The sequence below is a fragment of the Oryx dammah genome, unplaced genomic scaffold (assembly GCF_014754425.2).
Source record: "Oryx dammah isolate SB20612 unplaced genomic scaffold, SCBI_Odam_1.1 HiC_scaffold_4, whole genome shotgun sequence".
Taxonomy (NCBI): Eukaryota; Metazoa; Chordata; class Mammalia; order Artiodactyla; family Bovidae; genus Oryx; species Oryx dammah.
This window is the reverse complement of record NW_024070188.1, coordinates 50,095,784-50,116,895: the sequence shown is the minus strand read 5'-3', so window position 1 is coordinate 50,116,895 and position 21,112 is coordinate 50,095,784. Positions and strand designations below refer to the sequence as shown.

General features: G+C 36.3%; 1 protein-coding gene across 1 annotated transcript in view; it reads left to right on the top strand.

Annotated features, from left to right (window-relative positions):
- Positions 1-21,112, top strand: part of ZNF292 (zinc finger protein 292) — a 93,184-nt gene that overhangs the window by 41,057 nt on the left and 31,015 nt on the right. Inside the window, exons 2-4 of the mRNA XM_040238836.1 lie at positions 11,552-11,706; positions 11,894-11,972; positions 14,256-14,391. Coding sequence (XP_040094770.1) covers positions 11,552-11,706; positions 11,894-11,972; positions 14,256-14,391 — 370 coding nt within the window. The remainder of the gene's footprint in view (positions 1-11,551; positions 11,707-11,893; positions 11,973-14,255; positions 14,392-21,112) is intronic.

Below are 21,112 nucleotides of genomic sequence, written 5' to 3'. Positions count from 1 at the left end.
CTAGTTTCACCTAATGTTTCTCACTAAAAAAAATCACACATAGGCAAATAGAAGATTAGTGTTTTGCTCATACTGTGTTGGAACAAATTTGCATGTTTTTTTTAAGCTATAGCATAACTTAAAATACAAACACATGCATCTATAAATTTCCCTCTTAAGATTGCTTTAGCTGCACCCTGCAGATTTCTATATATTTTGGCTATAATTCAAATCTGAGTATTCTCTGATTTCTATTATGATTTCTTCCACCCATGATTTAGAAATACACACAAAGGAGGGAGTTATAGATTTGGAATTTGGATGAACATGTACACACTCCTGTATGTAAAATAGGTAACCAACAAGGACCTAGCACGAGGAACTCTTCTCAACATTCTGTAATAACCCAAATGGGAAAATAATTTGAAAAAAGAGTAGATAACATGTATAACTGAATCACTTTACTGTACACCTGAAAACACAGCTTTGTTACTCAACTGTACTCCAATATAAAATAAAATAAAAATTCTTAAGAAATGCACTTAAAATTTTTCAAATTTGTAGTTTTCTTTGTAGGTGTATCTTGTTAATATTTTCTAACTTTACTGCTTTGTGTTCAAAGAATGTGAAATGTATAATATTCTTTGTTAGTTTTGTGACTGTGGCCTAGTGTGGAGTCAGTTTTTGTAAATGTTTTGCATTTTTAAAGAATGTGCATTCTCTAATTGCTGAGTAAAGGTTAATATACTTAAATTACCTTATTTTTTTAGCTGAATATTCTATGTTTATCTCAGTAATTCAATCCAGACTCTCCCTCAGTTGTATAAGTCTCCTCTCAGCTTATTCGGGCAGGTTAGGTAGTCTGTTAAGTTCATTTTGAGGAAATTTGTCCTAGAGTCATCTGATATGTGGTAGTTATTTTTCAGGCCCATTGTCTTCTTGGGATGTTTCTTCTTTACCTCTCTCCTGTTTCCCTTTTTCCTAGATATCATTTTCATTCCTTCCTTGGTTTATCTCCCCTCATTTTGATGAAATTCTCTCTTCAGTAGCATTGTGAAAAAAAAGTATGCCTACAAGTTGAACTTTTTGAGAACTTGCATGTCTGAAAATGACTTTTCTGTCTTAATACCTGTGGTAGTTGGGTGGAAATGATTCCCCTTCAGTTTTTAATGGAGTACCTCATTTTCCTTTGGCTCCAGTGTTGCTGTTGAGAAGTCTGCTCTGCCGCCAGTCTTGTCTGAAGCTTGTTTTGATCTTCTCTGTCCTTGAGTGCCAGAATTTTATGAAGTAGTGCTTTGGTACAGGTCTAATTTAAGTGATTGTGCTGCGCACTCAGTGGGTCTTTAAATTCTTAGAATTTGTGTCCTTAGATTCCAGGAAATTAACTCGAATTAGTCCTTTGATTTCTCCCCCTCCGTTTTTCTATTCTAATTTCTGGAATTCCTGTTGTTGATTTTGAGATCTCTAATGCTCTTCTCTAGATCTTCTTATCTTTTCTTTCCTATGCCTTTTAATTTTGGGGTAAATTTCCTGAATTTACCTTCCAACTCTTTGGTTGAGGTTTTCATTTCTGCTATTATATTTTTAATTTGAATCTTTTTTCTATAAATATTCCTTTATGATATGATATTTTTATTCATAGGTCTCATACATTCTCTGACCCCTAAATATTAATGATAGTTTCTTGAAATTTTGTCTTCATGTATACTCCCAAGTTTCCTTTTAAACTAATCTGTTTTAACCCCTTGAGTGCTGCTTGGTTTCCATTCTTTAAAGGGGTGTGTGCGCGTGAGTGCGCAGTCTTGTTCAGCTCTGCAACAGCATGGTCTGTAGCCCACTAGGCTCCTCTGTCCATGGGATTTTCTACGCTGGAATATTGGAGTGGGTTGCCACATCCTTCGCCAGGAATCTTCCTGACCAGGGGAAACTGCATTGGCATGTGTATTCTTTGCACTGAGTCACCTGGGAAGCCCCATTTAAAGGTATACTACCAATAAACCAACTGAGAACTCCAAGCCCACGAGTGGGATTTGTTGTGACCTTCACCATAAGGGGATTCAGCTGTTGTTCTTTTCATGGTAGAAGACTTTGTTTCAGAATCTTTGGGTCTTTTCTCTTGAATTTCCTGAGAATGACTCAGCTAAGGAGATTTTGGCAATTTTGAGGAGAAAGGAACTTAAGAAGGGAAGTTGTCTCTATAGTCAGTATTTGGAAAACTCAGCAGTGGCCACAGGACTGGAAAATGTCAGTTTTCATTCCAATCCCAAAGAATAGCTTTGCCAAAGAATGCTTAAACTACCAGACAGTTGCACTCATCTCACACACTAATAAAGTAATTCTCCAAGCCAGGCTTCAACAGTATGTGAACCGTGAACTTCCACATCTTCAAGCTGGATTTAGAAAAGGCAGAGGAACCAGAGGTCAAATTGCCAACATCCATTAGATTATTTAAAAAACAAAACAGTTCCAGAAAAACATCTATTTCTGCTTTATTGACTATGCCAAAGCCTTTGACTGTGTGGATCACAGTAAACTGTGGAAAATTCTGAAAGAGATGGGAATACCAGACCACCTGACCTGCCTCTTGAGAAACCTGTATGCAGGTCAGGAAGCAACAGTTAGAACTGGACGTGGAACAACAGACTGGTTCCAAATTGGGAAAGGACTACTACATCAAGGCTGTATATTGTCACCCTGCTTATTTAACTTATATGCAGAGTACATCGTGAGAAACGCTGGGCTGGGTGAAGCACAAGCTGGAATCAAGATTGCCAGGAGAAATATCAATAACCTCAGATATGCAAATGACACCACCCTTGAAAGTGAATAAGAACTAAAGAGCCTCTTGATGAAAGTGAAAGAGGAGAGTGAAAAAGTTGGCTTAAAACTCAACATTCAGAAAACTAAAATCATGGCATCTGGTCCCATCACTTCATGGCAAATAGATGGGGAAAAAATGGAAGCAGTGACAGACTTTATTTGGGGGGGGCTCTAAAATCACTGCAGATGGTGACAGCAGCCATGAAATTAAAGGATGCTTGCTTCTTGGAAGAGAAGTTATGACCAACCTAGACAGTATATTAAAAAGCAGAGACATCACTTTGCCAACAAAGTTCCATCTAGTCAAAGCTATGGTTTTTCCGGTAGTCACGTATGGATGTGAGAGTTGGACGATAGAGAAAGCTGAGTGCTGAAGAATCGATGCTTTTGAACTGTGGTGTTGGAGAAGACTCTTGAGAGTCCCTTGGACTGCAAGGAGATCCAACCAGTCCATTCTAAAGGAAATCAGTCCTGAATATTCATTGGTAAGACTGATGCTGAAGCTGAAACTCCAAATACTTTGGCCACCTGATGCGAAGAACAAACTCATTTGAAAAGACCCTGATGCTTGGAAAGATTGAAGGCAGGATAGAAGGGGATGACAGAGGATGAGATGGTTGGATGGCATCACCAACTCAATGGACATGAGTTTGAGCAAGCTCAGGGAGTTGGTGACGGACAGGGAAGCCTGGCGTGCTGCAGTCCATGGGGTTGCAAAGAGTTGGACACGACTGAAGGACTGAGAGGTTGAACTGAACTGAATGCTCCCCTCATCTCATGCAGATATCTTTTTTCCCCTCTACTTCTCTCCAGAATAAACTACTGGCGATTGTGGTGGTGCCCAGCTTGGGCCACCTGACTATGGAGAGGGATGCAGAAATCAGAGAGGCCACCTGCCTACACAGTCCTGTCATTCTCAGTCTTACCTTTGCCTCATTGCCAGAGGCACCAAATGCTCTGGTTCTTGAGCCCTTTGGTGATTTCGAAGAATTAGGTCTTTACCTAAGCCCTACTTAGGAGTCATTTTTCTCAGAGTGCCAATCTTCCATATGCTTTCCAGTGTTTAAAATTTTGGCTATCTTTCCCCTACTCCTGTTTTCTTAGTCCTTGTAAGTTTATGTCACTTAAAAAAATTACTCTTGGTTTAGTGAGGTTTGAAGGGAGCAAAATACAAATTGTATGTGTCTAGATCCACCATTTTCACACAAAACCTTAAAGTAACATTTAGCAAGTTTGAAATTCTGAAAGAGTATCACCCACACTCATGCTTAGTGGGTACAAAAAATTGAAAACCCTGTTATTTCTTTCACTTCTGTCCAGTGGAGTTTTCTGGAGGTTACATGATGTGTGATATTGCAGCAGATTGAATGCAGAGATAGATACGAGAATCCTCCTCTTTTCTATTAAGTCAAATATTGAAGAGATTTGAAAAATGTAAAAAAGTCCACTCTTATAATTTTTTAAAAAATTTTTTTCATTAAAAATACTGTGTTGATAGTAATATAGGATGAGTTTCTTGTTATTTTAAATCTGTTTATAAGTATATAATTAAACATCTCAGTTTTCATTTCTAATTCTCACGTGGTGAAAATCAGTAGTTACAGCCTTCATAAACAAACACTTTGGATTTCTCAGTAATTTTTAAGAAAGTAAAGGGTTATGAGGTCAAAATTTTGAAGACAGGTACTCTAGAGAGTCATAGATGTAAACTGAAATTGGACCATGCATGTAACAATATAAACATATCCAACACTCCAGTTTTATCTTTACATAGCACAACAGTGTAATTTAACCCTCATGCTTATTAGATTGAGCACTCCTGTGGATTTGTTCTTTTGTTTTTTCTCCTAATAATCATGAGAGGAACTAAATGAAGCTTCTGGAAGTTACAGTCTATACTGTCTTTATCCCTATAGATATTCCAGTCTCTGCTGATTTAGATAATAAATCAGCTTGGACAGAATATTAAATGTGCATTTTTGTTCCCTAGGGAACAAAATTGGTTCTCAGGGAGTAAAAAGAATTTTAGATATGATAATAGTTTGTGGTCCATAAACAGATATATAGTACATTTGTGGTATTATAGTTTCATTGGGGGTGGGGGCGAGTTAGGGAAAAACGTCTCCATTGGAGCAGATGAGAATGAAAAAGAGGTTGAGAAACACTGTTTTAGAGATCCTGCTGGAATATGACCCTTTAACCTTTCTTTGGCTTGTATTTCTGTCTGAGATCCCAGGCTTGCTGCCTAATACACACTATAGAATTGGGGTGATGACAACAGTTAACTTGTGGGAATCCAGTAGGTCCCTTCAAGAGGGAGACAGCTAGGTGAGGATTCCAGCAACCTGAGAACTAGTGCCTCAGCTTCAACCAGTTGTTGCAGTGCTGGAATATGAACCCAAGGATTCCAAATTTTCCAAATTAAAAAAAGTTAGAAATCCAGATTTTCTGTAAACTTATGATTTCTAAATGTTAGAAACTAAAATAATTTTTAAATAATATGCCCATCAGTCAAAACCTCTGTAAATCACCAGTTTAGGGACTTCCCCCTCATCCCCTCTAGTATAGTCTCTTTTGGCATGATGGAATGTGTCTCCTAAGTATGACTCCTTTATTTATTGCATTCTAAACTCAGAGCCATTTTGCTCCTGCTTGGGTAACTTCAGTGATAGATCCACCTGTCCCAGGAGGCCAACCTGCTCGATTTTTGGTTAACTCTGATGCATGGTCAGTCTGATAGGAAGCAGAGATTTATCTTAAAACTTTAAGCTAGTGGTCTTGGTTTATCCTGTGAGACCAGAAAGAATAAGACTAAAACTCTTGTTTTGTGTGACAAGTCTTCAGATTTGTTACTTTGGCTCTGAATCAGCGCTTTATTTTTCTAGAAATGTAGAGCATAGTATTTGAGAATTTGGGCTCTGAAGTCAGACTACTAAGGTCTGAATCTCCTCTCTATGTCTAGTTCTGTGATCTTAGGACTTATTTATTTCTATTCACTTCTAATAGAACCCTGATTTTGCTCACGTTTTTATTTTAAAATAGGAACCTTGGAGAGTGCCGTTTGATTGGTTTAAAAGTCAACCATGGAGTTCCTTTATACTGTGTGATTTTTTTTTAACTTTTTATTTTGTTTCGGAGTATAGCAGATTAACAACGTTGTGATAGTTTCAGGTGGACAGCAAAGGGACTCAGTCGTACATATACATTGTATCCATTTTCTCTCAATGGCTGTGTGATTTTTGGCATAGGCATGTGATGAAATCCTGGTCATTGAGACCTGAGGAAAATTTTACTGATAGAATTGGACTTGTGGTTTCTGGAAAAGGTTTCTTTGTTCCTTAAAAAGATGAACATGAAGTGGTGGTCTCATCTTCTGGTTATTGCTGAGACCTGGGGGTTGGGTGGGAGTACCACCTGAGGATGGCAGAATGAAGGCAGAGATGATGGGTCCTTGGAGACATTGTTGAGCTGCTACACTAACCAGTCTCACAACCTGTCCTTCCTCTTAATTTCTTATTATGTGGGAAACTTTTCTTACTGATTCTGCTGCTTTGAGTTGGATTTTTTTACTTTCACCTGAAATATGGCTGGCGAATTGGATAAATAGTCCATAACCTCATGAAGTTAGGAGGAATAATTGAAATAATAAAGTAATCTACAGATTTATAGTTCTGTGACATTGCCACCAACAGTATGTGAGTGGACAGAATGTTTCATAGAGAGTGAGGCTACCTGGCTTTGCTAATTACTGATTCAGTTAATATTCAAATTGCAGGTCACTCAACTTCATAAAACAAAATTAAGTGATCTTTACGATCTGTTCTGATTATGTGTAAAGAATATGATTATTCTGGAATTCCTGCCTGAAATGGAAGGTTTTGTATAGATTAAGGCAGTAGATATAAATAACTTTTTTAGTTGAAGAAAGCGTAATTTATTAGCCAGTCATGTTGGGAATGCTTCCAGTTCCACAGTGGTTCTACTAATTTTAGTGTCTTGGGAAACAAGGGAAGGTCTACTATCTGTACACTAACCAGTTTGAATATCAAACTCATAGCTTTGTAAAAATAGATATTTGTTTTTTAACCCAACTTTGAAACTTATTCCCCTGTAAATCATCAGTATGAGCATGTCATTAGTTTTCTTTTCCATACCATCTCATCATCTGCTGTGATCCTTTTCTTCTACCCTTTCCCCAGTTATTAATACATTTAGTCCCAGACCATTAAGCAGCCACCTAAGAGCTTTGCTTTTCACCAGGCTCTGCTTTCTCTTCCTCTTTCTTCATCTATAAATGAAGTGAAAATATATAAGTTTTAAGGTGCTTTATGGTTCTAACATTCTGTGACTTGTCAGTTATTTTTCTCATCATTTCAGACCCTATTATACCTAAAATAACTCATCTTTAGTTATAACTAAAGTTAAGAAATTTTTCACCTCAGGACAGGAGAATTCACTTATGTAAAGGAAAAAAGGTAATACATTAAATATCCTGTGCAAAGCCAGATATATCAAGAAATGTAGAGCCTGGGCAAAATGTAGATATATATACACACATGCAGATATATGTAGTTTTTTAAGGGTTTTTTTTTTTTTGGAAGGGGATTGATTGGGAGACAAGAAAAGGAAGATAATTTATCATTATCTTACAATTTCAAAATTTTTGGGAACTCGGTACATTATTTTCTTTCCCAGGAAAAGTTAAAACTATTACAAGATTGATTTATTACTGCAAGAGAACTAATAGGGGAAACCTAAGTGTTTGATCAAACCCATATTAACATTTGCCAGGCATGAAATTCCCTAGACATCTAAACTTCTTTTTCCAGAAAAAACAAAATAATATTTAATGATCTTCAGTAGAGAGACAGGTGCTAGGTGAAGTAAGAATTATATGCATCAGTTCAGTTCAGCCACTCAGTCGTGTCCGACTCTTTGCAGCCCCATAGACTGCAGCATTCCCAGCCTCCCTGTCCATCACCAACTCTCGGAGTTTATTCAAACTCATGTCCATTGAGTCGGTGATGCCATCCAGCCATCTCATCCTTTCTCATCCCGCTTCTCCTCCCGCCTTCAATCTTTCCCAGCATCAGGGACTTTTCCAGTGAGTCAGTTCTTCGCATCAGGTGGCCAAAGTATTGGAGTTTCAGCCTCAGTCTTCCAATGAATCTGTCCTTCCAATTAATATTCAGGGTTGATTTCCTTTAGGATGGACTGGTTGGATCTCCTTGCAGTCCAAGGGACTCTCAAGAGTCTTCTCCAACACCAGAGTTCAAAAGCATCAATTTTTCAGCAGTCAGCTTTCTCTATAGTCCAACTCTCACATCCATACATGACTACCGGGAAAACCATAGCTTTGACTAGATGCACCTTTTTTGGCAAAGTGATGTCTCTGCTTTTTATTATACTGTCTAGGTTGGTCATAACTTTTCTTCCAAGGAGCAAGCATCCTTTAATTTCATGGCTGCAGTCACCATGTGCAATGATTTTGGAGCCTCAAAAAATAAAATCTGTCACTGTTTCCATTGTTTCCCCATCTATTTGCCATGAAGTGATGGGACCGGATGTCATGATCTTCATTTTCTGAATGTTGAATTTTAAACCAACTTTTTCACTCTCCTCTTTCAAGAGGCTCTTTAGTTCCTCTTCACTTTCTGCCATAAGGGTGGTGTCATCTGCATATCTGAGGTTATTGATATTTCTCCTGGCAGTCTTGATTCCGGCCTGTGCTTCACCCAGCCCAGCATTTCTCATGATGTACTCTGAATAAGCAGGGTGACAGTGTACAGCCTTGACGTACTCCTTTTCCTATTTGGAACCAGTCTGTTGTTCCACATCCAGTTCTAACTGTTGCTTCTTGACCTGCATACAGGTTTCTCAAGAGGCAGGTCAGGTAGTCTGGTATTCCCATCTCTTTAAGAATTTTCCACAGACTCTCTGTTTACTTCCACTGTATAATCATAAGGTATTTGATTTAGGTCATATGTGAATGGTCTTAGTGGTTTTCCCTATTTTCTTCAATTTAAGTATGAATTTTGCAATGAGAAGTTCATGATGTGAGCCACTGTCAGCGCCCCGTCTTGTTTTTACTGACTAGAGACAGCTTCTCCATCTTTGGCTGCAAATAATATACAGTGTGATTTCATTATTGACCACCTGGTGATGTCCACGTGTTGTGTTGTTGGAAGAGAGTGTTTGCTATGACCCGTGCGTTCTCTTGGCAAAACTCTGTTAGCCTTTACCCTGCTTAGTTTTGTACTCCCAAGGCCAAATTTGCCTGTTACTCCAGGTATCTCTTGACTTCCTACTTTTGCATTCCAGTCCCCTGTAATGAAAAGGACATATTTTGGGGGTGTTAGTTCTAGAAGGTCTTGTAGGTCTTAATAGAACTGTTCGACTTCAGCATTACTGGTCAGGGCATAGACTTGAATTACTGCGATATTGAACATTCTGCATTTCAGACTCTTCTGTTGACTGTGATCGCTACTCCATTTCTTCTAAGGTATTCTTGCCCACAGTAGTAGATATAATAGTCATCTGAGTTAAATTCACACATTCCAGTCCATTTTAGTTCGCCGATTCCTAAAATGTTGATGTTCACTCTTGGCATCTCCTGTTTGACCACTTCCAGTTTGCCTTGATTCATGGACCTACCATTCCAGGTTCCTATGCAGTATTGCTTTTTATAGCATCAGACTTTATTTCCATCACCAGTCACATCCACAACTGGATGTTGTTTTTGCTTTGGCTCCATCTCTTCATTCTTTCTAGAGTTATTTCTCCACTGATGTCCAGTAGCATATTGGGCACCTACCGACTTGGGAAGTTCATCTTTCCAGTGTCCTATCTTTTTGCCTTTTCATACTGTTCATGGTTGGTGTTAATTTCAAAAACCTTGAAGGAGTGAGTGAAGTCATCCTGCATCATATCATCCTATCATAAAATAACCAAAATAAAGTGTTAGACACTCAGTTGTGTCTGACTCTTTGTGACCCTGGAGACTGTAGCCTAGCAGGCTCCTCTGTCCATGGTATTTCCCAGGCAAGAATCCTGGAGTGGGTAGCCATTCCCTTCTCCAAGGGATCTTTCTGACCCAGGGATTGAACCGGTGTCTCTTATGTCTCCTCCATAACCAAGGAAAACACTAAAACCAACCATGAAAACATTTGCACATCTAACGTTTTTTAGACACAGAACATCTGCTGAGTTTTCTTCCCAGAAGTAGAGGAATAATCAGAAGACAATTCCACAATGCAGATTTTTCCATTCAATTGGTAGGTTTTGTTTTGATTTTTCCAAGTCCTATTGAGAGAGATTTGTTCTGACAACTCTATAAACAACATGGTATTTTTTCCAGTACCACTTCTCAAACTCTCTTAACATCAAATAGGTGTCCTACAATTCAGGTCAGTTAGGTCATACTCCACAGGTAAAAGGCTGAATCCCACAAGACTGCTCTTGTTTCACGTGCCAGTTCCAAGTACTAGGCCTTCAGGTAATTTGTACTTCTGTCCAACTTGGAGCGGGTCTGGCTTTAGGAATATATGTTGCTCTTCAGTTCACCAGATTACCTTTTCTATTCTTCCTCATTCTCTCTGATGGCTTACTACTTCTAGTAGTTATAGGGTTGTAGAGAGGACAGGGTAATAAGTGTTTTCTTTTGAGTGTTTGATAGTAAAATATAATTCTGTCCTTCCTACTTTCCTCCTTGCACATTTTTAAAAACCTTCCTCTGTATGCCAGAGGATACAAGCAAGACCTCATGGAGTATTCCTTCAAGATGCCCTTTTTTCTAGGAAATAGCACCTAAATTTGCCATGTGTTGATGAGTCTTAAACCTTGAAGTGTGAGAAAGACTAATTGTGGCATCTTCTATATTAGAAAAACATTTAATTAGAGTTCTACTTCATTTAGCCTAATTGTAGAACCTTTTAGATAGTTTTTAGTAAGTTAACTATTTTAATAGTTGTAGAACAAGTGTGTGTCTAATTACTGCTGCCAGTTTCTTCCATTTCTTACTTCTGTAGGATAAACAGCATTTTGATTTTCCTTTTAATAATTTTGATGAGGTGAAATATTTGAACTTGACTTCATTAAGGAATGAAAAGTGTTCTTTATTTTAAAAAATAAGCACTTTATTATAAAAATTTCTTGAACTTATAGTCATTCTTTAAGTCTTTAATAATGATTCTATGTATGTTGAATATCTTTAGATTGATTTTTTAATGATAAAACTTGTCATAAAATATATGCAAATAATATTACTTTTTATAACTGAAAATACTTTGTGTCTTTTCTGGCCATAATGTGATTCATTTATTGTTAGATGTTGAGTTTTATGTTCCTTGCATGAAAAATAGAAAACATAAATATTTGAAATTCTTCACTGCATCTCTGCTCAAATATAACTTGCCCACACATCTTCTTTTTAAAATAACTTAAATCTCTGAAATTTGGGGGTGAAAGATGACATTTTGACTCAGAAAGATAGAAAAGAATGCTTACACTATTTAAAACCAGACTTCATGAAATGATGCTATTTTGGGATGAATTAACACTATTATTTTCTCCTACAAAGAGCTGCTGGATTATGGCTTTATTACTTTTAATATTTTAATCAGTATAAACTGCTTTCTGTTTTTATAAAATAAAGTTGTTTTTCAAAATTTCCTAGGGAGGAAAGAAAAACAGTTGATTTGTCAATCTGTATTTTGATTTACATTGAATACTTTTTATTATTCCTTCCAAACAGACACTCCTTGAATATGCAGAGAAATGGAAAACTTCAGAAGATCCTTTACCTTTATTGGAGGTATACACAGTGGCTATCCAAAGTTACGTTAAAGCCCGACCTTATCTTACCTCTGAATGTGAAAATGTAGCTTTGGTTCTGGAACGCTTGGCATTGTGAGTAAACTTTTGAGTAAATAAAAAGATTAAGCTTTTTGTTTTAACTCTGCATCTCAGGTCTTATGATAGTTTAATTTTAAATAGATTCGTTTTGGAGAGTCTACTGATAATATTAGAATTATTTATCTTACTTTACTTTAAATTTTAATAATTATTTGTATCCTTACAACTTCTTGTTTTTTAGAAGCTGTATTGAACTTTTGCTCTGTCTGCCGGTTGAATTATCTGATAAGCAGTGGGAGCAATTTCAGACACTGGTGCAGGTGAGAATATTTACCTACTAGATTTAACATAGGTATATTTTATGGTGATTTTCTTTATTCTGAATAAATTATTTAGTTAAAATTTAAAAGATTTAAGTGATGACAAACATTAATTGCTGTTCTTATTAACAGTGGTGACTTGCACATAGTCAGTACTCAAGATGTTTATTAAATGAATATATACATTTAAGTAGATTGATTGAATATTGCACAGTTCTTTAAGATCAAATAATTAGAACTTTGCCACAGCAGTAAAAGAACACAAAAGAAAATGCCCTCATTTGTGTTTAGAAACAGTTTAATTGCTGAAAATTGTGGTGTGCTTTATAAGAATTTAACATACCTCATTTAATCCTTATGAAAACTTTGTGGGGGTAGGTATATTTCTCCAATTTTAAAGGTGAGGAAACTGAGGCTCAATTCTACAGTACTTATTGGCCCATATATACAGCTAATGTCAGAGTAGTAATTTGAACCAAGATTCTTTATTCCATAGCCCATACTTTTTCTCCTGTATCTGAAAACACATGCTTTATCTCTTTTACTTAGTGCTGTTATTCTACTTTTAAAAGTACTACATAGTTTAGCACTTAGTTGTTTTGGAGTATTTCAAGAATATTAAATTTTGCTTAAGCACGAGATTGTGCTGGATATATTATAGCTTCAAGTAAATTTTGATTAATTGGTTAGTTTAAAAGAATGTTCCTGCCAGCTGATCTCACAAAGTATAGTTGTCTCTCAATTTCTCTAGCCAGAGTTCTTAAAATACCTTTTGGCCTTATGTTTTTCCATAGAAGAAATATAAAAGTAGATTAGTCTCAGATTTTAGAAGCATGTGAAATAAACTATAGTTAGGCAGAAAAGTCAACTTTTCTATTTTAATATTAAACATTAAAATCTATGTCTAGTACAAAATTCTTGAAGATAGGATTCATGTCTTTTACCATAGGATTTCACATAGTATTTTACACATATAGATACTTAATAACCGTTGAAAGTGTCTTATTCTACATATAGTAGATACTTAATAACTGTTGAAAGTGTCTTGTCCTGTTTGTCACCTTGCAACTAACTTTTTGATCATGCAATTTCTACTTCAGCATATCAATAACTTATGTCTCAGGTTTTTTCCCCCAGCAAGTGGTTATTTTTAGGTAAATGATTGTTTCAGAACTATTTTCGTAGTTTGGTACTCACATATACTCTACCACAGAATTAATTAAGTAGATAGTTTATATGGAAATACTATACTGAATTCCTCATACTAATTTTGTTTGTCAGCATAAGGTAAACTTTGAAACTTTCCTTTTTGAAACAATAGCCACTACTTGATACTTTTTCATGTGGATTAATGAGAAGGAAATAACTAAATCCCAGTATGGTAGCTCTCAGCAGTTGCTCAAAAAAAAAATCTTAAGGCACTTGAACTTGTTTCAGTGAGATTTTTATGGTTTTGAGGAATAAATTTTTAATACAAATACAGCATGAGCTTTAAGAGTTTCCATGACACTTTGCTTTCATTTCAGAGCTTCTTATTTTATACTGGTTTAACTACATTTATTTTATTTTGCCTGTGTTTTAACTCAACATTTCTCTACCCTCCTAGAGGATAAGCCCCAGAAACGCAGGGACTAGTTGCTCTCTTCCCTGGTACTTTGCCCACAGAAATTCTCAGTAAACATTTTCTGAATTAAAATTGTTGGTCTTTTGTGGCCTGAAAAATATGCCAGTTGCACGAACACTTGGAAACGAGTAAGCAAGGCTCAGTGTCAGCTTCAATAGGATATTGCTAAGACTATGCAGTCTTACAGATGTATGAAAAGTCATACATTTAGTTGTTTTCATAAGTCCCTTTTATTGAAATACGTGTATATAAGTTGTCATTTAGGCTTTGATGTAAATTTGTCATCTGTTAAAGGTAGAAGTTTTTTGGAAAATTTTTTTTACTAACAGAGGATATAAAATGTATAAGGTCTTTCATGGTATGGATATTCTGATAGCTTCCTCAAGAAATAACTTTGCTGTTGGTTTAGATCTTGGGGGAAAAATAATATGAACTTACTTCTAGAAATATATTTTATTTATTTAAAATTTATAATTAGTATAATTCTTATTCTTGAGATTCATCTTAAAAACCAGAAGGATGCAGCACTTTGTAATGTGACATGAAAATTTTAAGATTAAAGTCTTATTTTTCAAAAGTTTAGTATTATATTTAAAGGCTGATAAGCTTGCTTTTGAAAATCTGTTGTAATTCTTTGGATGTTTATTTAATATTTATAGGTAGCTCATGAAAAGCTGATGGAGAATGGCAGCTGTGAATTGCATTTTTTAGCTACTCTAGCTCAAGAGACTGGGGTGTGGAAAAACCCGGTACTGTGCACTATTCTTTCCCAGGAACCATTGGATAAGGATAAAGGTAAATTTTCTAGAGAGAAGAGAGAAAGAAAAAAGGATCATTAGACTAGAGAAAATAAGTACTTAAAATTGTTTTGATATAATCCCAGAATATTCCAAGAAGGACCATTTTGTTTAAGTTTTATATGAGGTGCTTGAGGCCCTTCACCTTTTTTTTTAATTGGGGGAAGATGTATTTATAGGATTATGTAACCTTAGGGTAACAGAGAAACTCAAGTTTTTTTCTCAACATTATTTTATCAGAGGAATTCCCTCTATAACATCTGACAGGTGGCAATCTAGCTTATACTTGATAACTTATTTGACAGATGGAGAAGCAAAAGTAGGGTAGTGAAATGATTTTTCTCAAAATAGATAAGAAATTAATGCTAGTAACTCTAAAGTCTTCTACCTCTAAGATTAGTACTCTTTCTTAAACAGTTTTTTCTCAGACCTATTTTATCCTGCTTTGTTATTATTATATGAGCTTAGGCAATAAAGATCCCAGTTAAACTGACAGGTATCCTACTAGATAGATGGCTAAATCACTAATATGTATAACACTTAATGTTCAGAGTTCAAAAACTGAAGAAGAGCACGTATTATTATCTTTGGTATTTTCTTGAGATTATTTAGGAAAGTGCTCAGATTTCACGCTAACTTTTCCCAAGGTATTTAACTAGAGAAATAAATAAGCTTCTTCCCTTGTTTATTGTCACTTTTCATGTTGGTTGATGGCAAAACTTAGGCATTTTGCTATGTGATAGCAATTTCTGAAGAAAGGAGTAAATTCATCATTTGTTCACTCTTCTGGTACTTCGATATTTACCAAAAGGCTTCTCAGCTAATCTTCAAACTTCTCATCAAGCTGATTGTTCCTACCTGACTCCTCTCTTATCATTTCCCCAGCTTTCTGGATAGTTTTAGCAGTGTTATCTGTTTCTTGGCTTTCACTGCAAGTTTATTTGTATTACTGCCCTTTGTGTATTTCCACAGATTAGTTACATTATTCTTAGACCTTAGAGAAATAGATCCTCATTATTTAAAATAATAAGAACAACATTTAAAGGTTGAGAGTCTTAGGGGCTTTTTGCCTTTGGTGTATTATCTTTTATCCCCAGTATATTACCACCACTGTGTTTTTATTTCTATAATTAAATTCTACTTTTTACTCTTCTCAGCTTTAGAAATATTGGATAGAATATATTAATAATAATACCAAATTACATTGTATAGTTATTGCAGTTTGAAATGTGCTTTTATATGCATGGTTTCTTTTAATCTTCACAATGATCCTGTGGAAAAGTGGGATCTTTTTTTGTCCCTGTTTTACAGGTGAGAAAATACAGGTTCAGAAAGATTAGTTGTCTTTTCTGTATCACATGGCCAGTGATGTGAAGTAGAGCTGGGAATCGAAGTGAGGTCCCCAGCTCTGTCCTTTTTATATTATGCCATGTTGCACCCAGCCTAATAAAATAAAATCACATCTAGCGTAAATAAAGATTTAACTCCTTTTTTCTGTTGTCAGTTTCTGAAGAGCATCTTTGCCAAACTCACACATTGTGCTAATGCAGAAAAATAGAACTTTTACCTTAGCAGAGATTTAAAATTCTTAAAAGAATATGTGCTCAATGTCTTTACTTGTTTCAATGTGCCTAACATTGTCTCTGTAACAAATGTCTTTGCCCATCTTGGTGCTACTTTATTTCATGATCCTCACCTGGCATAGCTACTGGAATAATTTGGGCTATAAAGCAAAAGGAGTTTCTACAGTAGCAGATAGACTGTAGATAGCCAGATTTTAATATGACTCGTGAAGTAACCAGAGAGATGTTACATGACTGAGAGACTGTGCAGCTATAATCTTTATTTGGCCCTGTAATTTAGACTACTTCTTTGACGGGAGTTACTCTGTGGGTAATCACATAGACTTGAACTATATGTTGAAGTAATTAACATTTTACACATATACACTAATTTATTTACATTTTCAAATTGGGCAATTGTACAGCATGTGGAACTTTCAGCTTTTTATATGATATATCCAAGCCCTTGGTTTAACCTACACTGGCCTATGGCAGGTTTGATAAGAAGAGCTAGAGCTCTGCCAGCAGTAGGTACACTGTAATAGGCTATATTCATTAGTTTGTTTATAGCAAAGCGTTTGAAGTTTTGATGTAGTATTTGAATAATGGATAATCGACTTAATTCTGATTTATTTTAAATAACTAATTTTTATTGACTAATTTTAGAACTGCTAAAGCCAGGTGGCTCAGTGGTGAAGAATCCACCTGCAGTGCAGGAGATCTGGGTTTAAATTCTGGTTCGGGAAGAGCCCCTAGAAAGGAACAGCAACCCACTCCAGTATTCTTGCCTGGAGAATCCCCATGGACAGAGGAGCCTGGCAGTCTGTAGTTCATGGGATTGCAAAGCGTTGGTTGTGGCAACACACATACAAAGCCCAGCTAAAACCAACAAATGTTCTTTGATTTAGGGATTGAGGGTGTATGGGAGTCGATTAAAAATGCTGATTTCCCTTTAAGGTTTTAACATCCTAGAATAATGTAACTCTGATATTTAAACCAGTATAATTCAAGTTGATGCCCTTTGAATATCACAGGAACTTTAGGCTTACATGTTACTTGTGCCTTTCTTTAGTTATCGTCTCAGAATTGGAAAGGCACTGAATCATCATTTATTTTTTACTCAATTTTAACTCCCTTCTAAAACATCACTCACTGGTAAAATGAATGGCCATTTCTTGAATACTTATAGAGAATGGAAACTATGTAATTCACTCCATTTATAGCTGCTATTAGATAATCTATTTATATGTAAATTGTGAAAAACTATGTGCTTCGAGTTGCTCTCTTTTGGATCTAGTGCTACCCATCAGGCCATGCATACCTAACAGTACAAATCCCTCTAAGGGGACTAAAAGCTGTCCTGGTGTGGCGTGATTTTTAGTCTACAGTCGTGATTTCTGACTTCAGTGCATTTTGTTTGTTGTTCATGTGTAATTCTCGAAACTTAATGTGAACCCCAAATACGCTGGCTAGCTCTGAAGTCATAGGCACTTCCATCCTCTTCATCTTAGTGTGACTTATGATGACATTACCTTTTTGGATGACCTTATCATTCTTGAAACTCAGTGAGGTTACTAAAATCACCAAAAAATTAAAAAAAAATGCTACTCAAAGTATTTGCCTTTTTATACATAGTACTTTGGCATACAAAGTATTCCTTTTTTTCTTTTTTTAAATTTCACTATGTTAAATCCATTCTGCCTCTGCAGCTTGTCCATATTATGTTAAATCTTGGTTTTGTTAGTTCAAGGGTTTTGACTTTCCAAGTTTAAGCAGATATTAGCATACAGTATGTTGGCATCCAGGTTCTTGATAATGACCATTAAAAAGGTCATACCCAAACACCTAGCCCCTGGGATACTTATAGAAACTTTCTTGTTTCCTTTTAGTCTTTTAGCCAGTGTCCTTTTGATTATGGTTGTTTCATCACATATGCCTGTTTCCTTGTGTCTGGTCCATGGCTTTCCTTTTTGTCTGTAGTGACACTATGATGAAAGACCACAAGAGGTGTTTGGCTAGAGTTTTATTAAGTAAGATTGTTTACTGTTGAGGTTAGTCTGGCGTTAATGTTTTAAAAAATATTTTTGTTTATTTGACTGCGTCTGGTTGCAGTGCACGAAATCTTCATTGCATCATGTGAGGTCTTTCACTGCTGCTACAGGCTCCAGTTGTGGCGCAGGGGCTCCAGAGCGCGTGGGCTCAGTAGTTGTGGTACAGGGCCTTACTTGCTCCATGGCATGTGGTATCTTAGTTCCCCCAAAGAAGACTGAACCCATGTCCTCTGCATTGCAAGGTGGATTCTCAAACACTGGGCCACGGGGGAAGTCCCTGACCTAATCATATTTTAAATGAACTATTTTAGAACAGTTTTCTAAATACTCCACACCAGTTTTCCCAACTATTAGTATTGTACATTAGTATGATCTATTTGTCACAATTAATAAACCAATATCAATACTTTGCTATTAACTAAAGTCTGTACCTTATTCAGATTTCCCTGGTTTTCACCTATTGTCCTTTTGTTCCAGGATCCCATCCAGGATATCACATTACATTTAGTCATCATGTCTCCTTAGGATCCTCTTGGCTATGATAGTATTTTCAGACTTTCCTCGTTTTTGATGACCGTGGCAGCTTTGAAGAGTATTGTAGAACTTTGCTCAGTTGGAATCTGTCTGATGTTGCTCACGTGATTAGTCCTTGGCTTTATGGGTTTAGGGGAGGGAGATCACTGAGGTTCAGTGCCGTGGTTATCATAGCAAAGCTGCCTATAACCAACGTGACCTCTTCACTGTTGGTATTAACCTTGGTCACCTGGCTGAGATAGTGCGTTTTTCAGGTCTTTCCACCGTGAAATTGCTCTTTTTCCACCTTTCCATGCTGTACTCTTTGGAAAGAAGTTACCATATGCAGCCCACACTTAAGAGTTGGCGGGTTAAGCTCTACCTCCTTGAGGAGGCAGTATCTACACAGATTGTTTGGAGTTCTCCACAGTCAATTTGTCTTTTCTTTTTTAAAGATTACTTATTTTTTGGCTGTAGTAGGTCTTCGTTATATGTGGTGCCGAAGCAAGCACTGTTCTGGGTCTGCATTACTACCCTCAGGCTTTCTTTTAGTTACGGTGAGTGGGGGCCACTGTTTGTTGCGGTATGTGGGCTTCTCATTCCTGTGGCTTCTCTTGTTGCAGACCACTGGCTCTGGGCTTGCCAGCTTCAGAGTTGCAGTGCCTGGGCTCACTAGTTGTGGCACCTGCACTTAATTGTGGGATCTTCCCAGACCAAGGATCGAACTGGAATTGCTTGCATTTCAAGGCAGATTCTTAACCACTGTACCACCAAGGAATCCCGAGATTTGTCTTTTCTTCCTTATCTATCTGTTTAATTAGTATGGACTCACTGATACTTACTTTATGCTTTAGTGATAATCCAACACTATTTTGTTTATCAAATTGTTCAGCTTTGGCCACTGGAAACTCAAGTTAACTTCTCTGTCCCTTTGACATAGCCCCATGGTTGTGGGTTATGTTTTTGTTTAAATACGTCCTTGTTTTCTGTTTCTACAAGATGCTCCAGGTTTATTCTGCGTATTTCTTACCCCAATCCTAGAATCAGCTGTTTCTCCAAGGAACCTTAGTTCCTTTCAGTGGAGAATAGTGTTAGGAACCAAGCCCTGGTAACTGGTTGTGCTCATTGCTACTGAGGTGTCATTGCCTCCAGGAACTCTCAGCAGACAGAGTAAAAAAATATATGTAGGTATAATTAATCTGTGTGTGTACACATATTTATAAATGTTTGTATATGTAACCAGTTGTATCTGTATTAAACTAAACGTGAGAGTTTATACAGATGTCTCCAACTCTAATCTATAGCACCTGGATCATTCTGACCTTCTCTTAAAAGAATGTCATATAATTGGAATTACACAGCATGTAGCATTTTCAGACTTGCTTCTTTTACTGTAGACCATCCATATATTAAACATCCATATATTACTACTTACTTACTCCTAGTGTATGTATAGTGATTTCAGAATTGATAACCTGTACTCTGTGGAAAACAACTTTTATCAGTGTACACAGTTCCTCTTTCCATATTCGTACTGACTCCTCTTATCCCAAGTTAGGTGAGCAGCCCGTTCTCCCATCTTTTTTCAGTGAAGTTCTTTCATTACATTTATAAGACAGAATCTTTTGCCATATTTTCCGTCTATCCTGGGCTTTGCAACCTCCTAAATCATATTTTCAAATTTGCCTACCTTTGGAGTCCTTCTTCATGCTGTAAAGTTGTTTGGGTTTTGACCAATGCGTATTATCATGTGTCCTCCATTATAGTATCATACAGGATAGTTTCATTGCCCTAAAAAAGATTAGGCTTCACCTGTTCAACCCTCTCCTGAACAGATGAATATTAGTTATCCAGTAATTTATAGACTTTTCAGTCTACCTTTGTTCATTTAAAAATATGCATGCAACATTTATTTATGTATTAGAGTGACTTATTAGCTCATTCAAAAGAAAGTTGCTGAATATCCACCACAGTTTGTTTATCCATTCACCTATTAAAAGACATCTTGTTTTCTACCAGTTTTTGGCATTAATGAGTATAACTGCTATAAATATTTGCATACAAGTTTTTGTGGATAAATTTTCAGATCAGTTGGGTAAATACCTAGGAGAAAGATTGCTAGATTATGTGGTAAGAGTATATTTTGCTTTGTGAGAAGCTGCCAAGCTATACCACTCTGCATGCTGTTCTAGATTCTCACTGGTAGTTGCTTTTATCTATTTTGGGAATTTTAGCCATTCTGATATGTGTGTCATGATATTTCATTGCTTTAATTTGTGTTTCTGTACAGACAGATGATACTGAACATCTTTCAACGTGAATATTTGCCATCTGTATATCTTCTTGGGAGAAGGATCTGTTTATATCTTTTGCTTTTTAGTTGAGGTTTTTTCTTTCTTTTTTTTTTAAATTTTTTACTGGCGTATTGTTGATTTACAATGTTGTGTTAGTTTCTGCTGTACAGGAAAGGGAATCATTCATACATATACATATAGCCACCGTTTTTAGCTTCTGTTCCCATGTAGGTCATTACAGAGTATTGAGTAGAGTTCCCTGTGCTATACAGTAGGTTCTTTTTAACTTATCTATTTTA